This window comes from Priapulus caudatus, unplaced genomic scaffold (assembly GCF_000485595.1).
Source record: "Priapulus caudatus unplaced genomic scaffold, Priapulus_caudatus-5.0.1 Scaffold5, whole genome shotgun sequence".
Classification (NCBI taxonomy): domain Eukaryota; kingdom Metazoa; phylum Priapulida; class Priapulimorpha; order Priapulimorphida; family Priapulidae; genus Priapulus; species Priapulus caudatus.
The window spans coordinates 604,459-611,795 of record NW_014577066.1 but is presented as its reverse complement, the minus strand read 5'-3'; the positions used below and the strand labels follow the sequence as shown (position 1 = coordinate 611,795).

General features: G+C 41.5%; 2 protein-coding genes across 2 annotated transcripts in view; one reads left to right on the top strand and one right to left on the bottom strand.

Moving 5' to 3' along the window:
• Positions 1 to 2,673: 2,673 nt before the first annotated feature.
• On the bottom strand, positions 2,674 to 3,925 carry LOC106804971 (beta-1,3-galactosyltransferase 5-like). Its single transcript, XM_014806399.1, has one exon. It carries the CDS (start codon positions 3,867 to 3,869, stop codon positions 2,841 to 2,843), a length of 1,029 nt encoding a protein of 342 aa, XP_014661885.1. The 5' UTR covers positions 3,870 to 3,925; the 3' UTR covers positions 2,674 to 2,840.
• Positions 3,582 to 7,337, top strand: part of LOC106804965 (tetratricopeptide repeat protein 24-like) — a 25,963-nt gene continuing 22,207 nt past the window's right edge. Inside the window, exon 1 of the mRNA XM_014806386.1 lies at positions 3,582 to 3,630. The gene's annotated coding sequence lies outside the window, so the exon portion shown is untranslated. The remainder of the gene's footprint in view (positions 3,631 to 7,337) is intronic.

Below are 7,337 nucleotides of genomic sequence, written 5' to 3'. Positions count from 1 at the left end.
TTTAACGTGTTATTTTCTGTATCCAGCTACTAAAGAGCAGTGTGAGTGTCTACCCTATACAACGGAGCTATTGAACACTGCTTTTTGAAACCTGCACGAAGCGCTATAAGTTGTCTTCATTGCATTTTGTTGTTTTGTTAGAATAATTCAGTGGAGAGAAAACCGCCACGTTACTCGCTAGTGTGAAGACTGTGACTGTGGGCAATACCCCGATCGTAACTCGTTTAACGTGTTTTCGTAAAACGTAATGTCGTAGTGTGGGTCCAGCTCTTGGGTCAATGATCCACGACAAGCAAAGAGGTAGATATGGCATAGTCTGTACAAACGGTAGGGTGGTTATCCCGTTTATTACTCCAACAAATTTATAAGAGATTAGACTTACGCAGTGGTTATTTAACCGTATACGCTTCTATGATTAAACGGGGCTACAAATGTGTCGAAATAAATGGGATTTGAACTTAAACGTTTTCTAGATAGCTAAACCTTATGGGATTCGAACGTAATGTTGATTACGTCATAAATATACTAGCCAAGCAAATGTGGTGTACGGTAAAATAGCGGAAGTGGATACTCTGCCGTATACGGTTGAATATCCCACTGTCTACAAAATAACAAACATACATCAAAGAAACTGAAATGCGAAATTAGCGCGATATACTACGATAATACTAGCGACACTTAACGGCAAAAATTAATTCTTTCGTGATCAAATAATTTTTTTATTATTTATTAGGTATATATTGCAGGTCGCTGCATTAATCTATTTTAATCGCGATTAAAAACCACTGTTATGATTGGCTGGAATTCAATCGCGCTTAAAATCTATTTTAATCGCGATTAAAAACCACTGTTCTGATTGGCTGGAATTTAATCGCGCTTAAAATCTATTTTAATCGCGATTAAAAACCACTGTTCTGATTGGCTGGAATTCAATCGCGCTTAAAATACATTTTAAGCGCGATTAAAATAGGTAGGTTTTGGCGGTAATGGCCTTCCATAAACCCGTGCCAAATTAGCACGCTTCAGAATTTTGTGTCTGTACGCTGCGATGTAGCTCGCGCCTAGCCCGGTCCTGGCCCGGACCAGTTTGACGTGGGATCAAATTTTGCAGCCTGTACGGAGTGTGAGGTATGCTATGACGTGAAATACGCGAGCGTCGCAATTGCGAGAAACAGTTGAAAACAGGTGAGTATCGTCGGTTAAACGGCGTTTTTTCCTGCCTTTCAGCGAACAAAGGACATATTTCTTGGCAGATATCAGAGCACCCTGAGCAATGTTAGGTAATGACGAAGAGTAATATAACTCAAAAGATAGGTTAATGCTGGAGCTGGTAAATGTTGCTGTTTTACGCATTCGAACTGGCGAACAACCGCCCCTGTCGATTTTAAAGGGCCTACCCCAATTTGCAAAAATTACAACTGGTGAGCCAAACGATTCTTTTACCACGATGGCCATGTCAACCACAGGCACTTGGAGCGTTTCAATAAAATATAATGCTAAATAAATACGAAATCTATTTACTACCAAAGTCTTAATGTTTCTATACTCTCTTTCACCTATTATTGCCGACAATTTCCTGTAAATGCCGTCCAAATGCTCATCTACAACAAACACTGCCTGCTGCCGCTGCACACTGACACTTAAATCTATTGTGGTCACAAGCTCTTGTGACTCTTCACAACTCTTTAAATTTATTACCTTTGTTAATTAATTTGTTGAACCAATATGATACCTTTAAAATGTAATTGTCAGGTGTAAATAAAGTGATTGAATTGCATTAAAATAAATTGAATTGGATAATGGATTTGAATGGCGGCCATTTTGAAATTCAAGATGGCGGGTTCCGACCGATAATGATTTTGATTGCAATGTGTTCCTTGACCACGATAATGTTGGTTTAGACACAAAGATCATGTTTCTATGTTGAATATTAGCTGAAATATTAAATGATAATAGATTTGAATGGCAGCCGTTTTAAAATTCAAGATGGCAGCCACCGACCGATAATTAATTAAGCAGTTTGATTGCAATGTGTTCCTTGACCCCGATAATGTTGGTTTAGACACAAAGATCATGTTTCTATGTTGAATATTAGCTGAAATATTAAATGATAATGGATTTGAGTGGCAGCCATTTTGAAATTCAAGATGGCGGCCACCGACCAATAATGATTTTGATTTCACTGGGTTTATTGACCCCGATAATGTTGGTTTAGACACAAAGATCATGTTTCTATGTTGAGTATTAGCTGAAATATTAAATGATAATGGATTTGAATGGCGGCCAACTTGAAATTCAAGATAGCGGTTTTTGACCGATAATGATTTTGATTGCAATGTGTTTCTTGACCCCGATAATGTTAGTTTAGGCACCAAGATCATGTTTCTATGTTGAATATTAGCTGAAAATGAAGGATAATTGATTTGAATGGTGGCCATCTTGGAAAATAGCCCTTCATTGTTGCCATGGGACAAATATGCGATGGCCCTATAGCCAAAAATCTTCCTTGGGGCATGCTCTAACCGTGTGCCAAAGCTCATGCTTGTATCATAAAAATCACAATTCCCTCAAATATTGCACATATCTGCCGGGCTAATACGCGGCACATTAAATTTAATACTCCATTGTGAAAAAAAAGGTTTTCATATTATTTGATTCGCAGGAAGGGAACCACGAGTTTCGCCAGGCGAATGCTTGTGAGCTAATGAGACTCCGAGACAAAAATAACGAAACATGTAATGTTCCATTTGTGGCGAACTAAAGTTTAATGTAGTCGGGATTTTATACATTGAACAGGTTAAGATTCGCCAAACGCGTTAAAACTCGAATAATTGATCTCGTTAACATTTCGTGGTTTTAGCGCGCTTCGTCATATTCCACAATTCGGGCATGGTTGCTCCCATCAGCAAATGAGTAGTAATTGCGTACTGAGCCTCACACGGTGTCCGCCTCACAGCACCGTACCTGGCAAACCGATCATTATTGCGCGGAACAACACCGACCCTCGCTGCTACCACGCCCGTGATAAAGGCATCTTCTACGGGAATCATAGCAGTACGCATGGCGGCTGCATGCAGGGCCTTAACAACATCCGCTGACATGAGGTAGCCAGCCCCGCCCACGTACGCCGGATAGTAGGGGGCGCTGTACAGTGAGCGCGACACTTGCCACTTTGAGCCCGGTGAGCGCACGACCTTAGATCCATGATTGATACACCCGATTAACGCACCCGTGCGCGCAGTGCTCCCTGTCAGCTTCAGTAGCGAGTCGACGTTGATGAATACGTCGTCGTCGGTTTTCAGCAGATAGGTGGCGTCCGGACACTGCGACGATGTCCATTGTAGCAAGAACAGCGTCTTCATGGTCAAGTTGCGATAGGTGTCGGCGAAGGCGCCCTGGATGACGTCACCGTGCGCGCGCGCCTCGATGGCGAGTCGTTGCCGAGTGACGTCCCTATCGCACGTTCCAAGCACGAACACGATGGTGACGTTGCTGTCGGCGACCGCAGCATTTTCTCCGCCTCCCCACGTCTCCCGTATCGCCCTCCGTCTTGTCGCGCCCGCAGCAGTCGCCGCCGATAACACTCCTATCACGATCGGCGGGCTGTTTTTTGCGCACACATCTGCACTAGTGAGTATGGGGATGACGTCGTTGACGATTTTACTGCTTGTCGGATGACGAGCGGGCGCTGGTTCCGTGTAAGTGTGTCCGATCGTATGTCGACAGAGGTCCATCCCATCATTACAGTAAACGTAAAACAATTTCAGACCGAGTATCCTCAAGCAGAGTAGCGTCGCCATTATTAGCAGTACTAATGATACTGTTCGTCGTCTTTGTGTTAGTAATCCGGCCAATGCCATCGTTTTCATATGCAACACACGCTAACATAAAGTTGTTAGCTTGTATTACTAACCAGCTGCGGGTTAGAATAGTGTCTGAAATATAGCATAGCTATTGTGACCTAACTTACCAATACCTTGCGCGTATGTGCAGGAGCGTATAGCTAACCCATTTTGCCGGGGGTGCGCAAAGCCACGTGGTGAACCGGATATTCGCGTATCGTATTTACCCAAGTATTGTATTCAGCAAACGGTGGCGACAGGATGCAATGCTTGGCATGTCGCACCTCATGCCAGTATTGAATTGACAAGCGGTGACAAACGGTGACCACGTCTTAATGTGACGCTTATAGCGTCAAGTAAAGCCCATCTACAATTTCTGGCTCATAAACGCGTCATTTTTTCCATATATCTGGTGTAAAAGTCTAGGTCGGTAAACGCGGAAACCAGTGTAGAGTCATAGTTGATCCATGGGTTACATTATGACAACCATGCACGAACTCAACTTGTCAAGATTTCTATTATTTCACTTTCAGCAGCCGCTTCAATCTTTTCTCTAAATCAAGCACATCAAATTGTCAATCTAATAGTGGCACACAAGTCCAGAACGCTTTATTTTCATTCTAACATTTCAGATAAATTATGCTAATATTCCTGTTCAGCAATTTATTGCTATTTATATAGTCGGCTAGAATATCTAATCACTATTGGAATTATTCGTGCTCAATCTGAATGCTTAATTCCTTGCTATTTTTCTTCTTATTCATGCGTTTTCACGTTTTATGAACCCAACTCGAGTATAATTTGCATCCAGCCATAAAATGAGACTGTACGGTACTTGCGTCAACTGTGGGTATAGCCCGCGTACAGTTGCCGCAGGCGTACTGCGTTAACGCTGCGGCAACTGTACGCGGGCTATAGTACTAGAGCTACTGTGGGTACTGCGCGGGAGCACAGGAACCTGGAGCGTTTCAATGATGGCAAATAATCACGAAACATAATTACTACCAAAGTCTCAACGTTAATCTATTCTCTTTCGCCTATTATTTGAAAGTTTCCTGTGATTGCAGTTCAGACGCTCTTCCATAATACACAATTATTTCACCTCACACACGCCACTTTGCACGAACTCTATTCTTTTGTGAGTTTGTGCACAGTGGCGTGCGTTACAAGGTGAAATTAAGTGTGTTGCAGAGGATGCATTTAAACGGCATTTACGTTGAATTATTAGTCGATAGAGAATATGCATACATAAACATTGCGACTTTGGTAGTAAATACATTTCGTGTTTATTTACAATCATTTTCAAATTTGTTATCGAAACGTGTCCAAGTGCCTGTGCGCGGGAGGAAGGGTCGGTTGCTAGTGCGACCTAGTGGCGTTATCAGGATCGTCTCCGCTTCTATCGGAAGCAATCCCCCCAAATATTTAACAACATAAACCACGCGATATCACTGCGACACTTGCTCCTGAACTTCTACAGTTCGCCACTGACTGCGAAAGTTGCCACTTAAAAGTTTTACAATGTAAAAGAAGTTTTTTACTATATACTACAATTCGTCTTACATAATTATTATCATACAGTAGGCCTACATAGAGAAATTCGGGAAGATTATGCGCCTTATAATGTAATTTGCCACGGTCGAAACACATGCACTTGGAACGTTTCAATAATAAAATGATGGTAAATAAACACGAAATGTATTTACTACCAAAGTCTTAATGTTTCTCTACTCTCTTTCGCCTATTATTACTGATAATTTCATGTAAATGCCGTGAAAATGCTCCTCTGTAGCCATAGAATGAATATAGGTATAGTCTCTATATAGGAGTCTCTATATATTTATATGTGAGCAACATATACAATACAAATGCACAGCGGCGTAGCCTACATGCGGTGTACTTGTAATTGTATAATACAATTACAAGTACACCGCATGTAGGCTACGCCGCTGTGCACAAACAACAAGAATATAGAGTCTAGATTTATATAGAGTAAGAAATTTTTATTTTGTGTAGCGGCATCCCGCCAAAATTCTTTTCCTATGCTAATGTACATTGGAATGGCGCTGGCGTCGCTGGTCGGGTTGCCAGCCAAGGTAATGTTTTTCGGCCAAGCTTACACGTTTAAAATGGTCAGGGGCGTACTAACTGGTGCTACTTGTAAGATGCAATAAGATGCTACTTGGCCTAACTGAACAATGCTATCCATACCTGTATACAATAATGATAGCCACCCTGTGTTGCGACAGACAATCCACTGGCTTTCATCTTCCACCTTGCTGAACACTGGCCAATTTCAATTCCATTTGCACCCATTGGGTGCTGTCCAGTGACAACTTGACCGCATGACTTTTGCCACCTACCATCACGATATACAGCATAAAATTAACGTATTAGAAAATCTTATTCCTTACTGCCACCTACCATTAGAATCAATATATAGCATTAATATCTTACAGCAAATTACATTTGTGTATGTTAATTATGGTGCGTTAACTGTATACTACGTATATCTATAGTATGAGCTGCAATTTTCATACCATACCATCTCATATTTCTGCAAGTCATCAATGTACATTTCCATAAAACACTGCTGCTCAGCCAATTAAGGGCTCTGGAATAATAACGCGTAGAGTAAGTGACATACTCTATAAAATCATGATCAGTGCTGTAACCAAACAATGCCTGCACCAAAAATATACACAATTTGTCGTTTTGGCATTCACACATTAAAAACTCCTCCAAAAATGGGTGAACTTGACTCACCTATGTCTATGCAATAAGATCTAAGACGGCATGATTATCTCGCTTCCGAATCGACGGATAGGTTAACACACGTGCTATTGGTAATTGCCTTAGTATAGCATGGCCAAGCACAATGTCTTACCAAATCCAGGTGGCAAAGTGGGGCATTGAGGTTTATCGCCTTCAAGCTTCACCTCTCTGTAAAGATCTTTCCATATGTCAGCTTCTGTATTCGTGACGAAACGGTGTGGGGCCGAGTGGCTTAGGCCCCCTAATTGGTAGAAGTCCGTACCAGTCTGTATACATTCGGAGGTACAAGATCCCCACAAGGACTACACCGAGACACACGACGCATCTCATTCTTGTGTTTATTTTGTACAGTATTATTATCTACACTACATACATGACATCTAATCCGGCGCAATCGAAGTATATGCTATTTCATCGTAATCGATATCTTGTAATTACTAGCATTCTAATTGTATTCAGGATGCCACGGATTTATGGATTTACGGAAATATAATTTAACGACGTATATTAATATAATTTAACACGTATTCAATGAATGAATCCACTTCGCGTTGAATAGCAAACGATCTATATCTGATAAAATCCATGGTCGGACATGGCGCAGACAAAAAACATTGACCTTGAGTTTCGGCGCCAACGATTTACATATAATAATGCTCTTGAATGTATGTGTGTGTGTTTGTGTGTGTGTGCGTGCGTGCGTGTGTGTGTGTGTGTGTG

Excerpts from the sequence above, each read along its gene's own strand:
- LOC106804971 (XM_014806399.1), bottom strand. The coding sequence starts at position 3,869 with ATGAAAACGATGGCATTGGCCGGATTACTAACACAAAGACGACGAACA.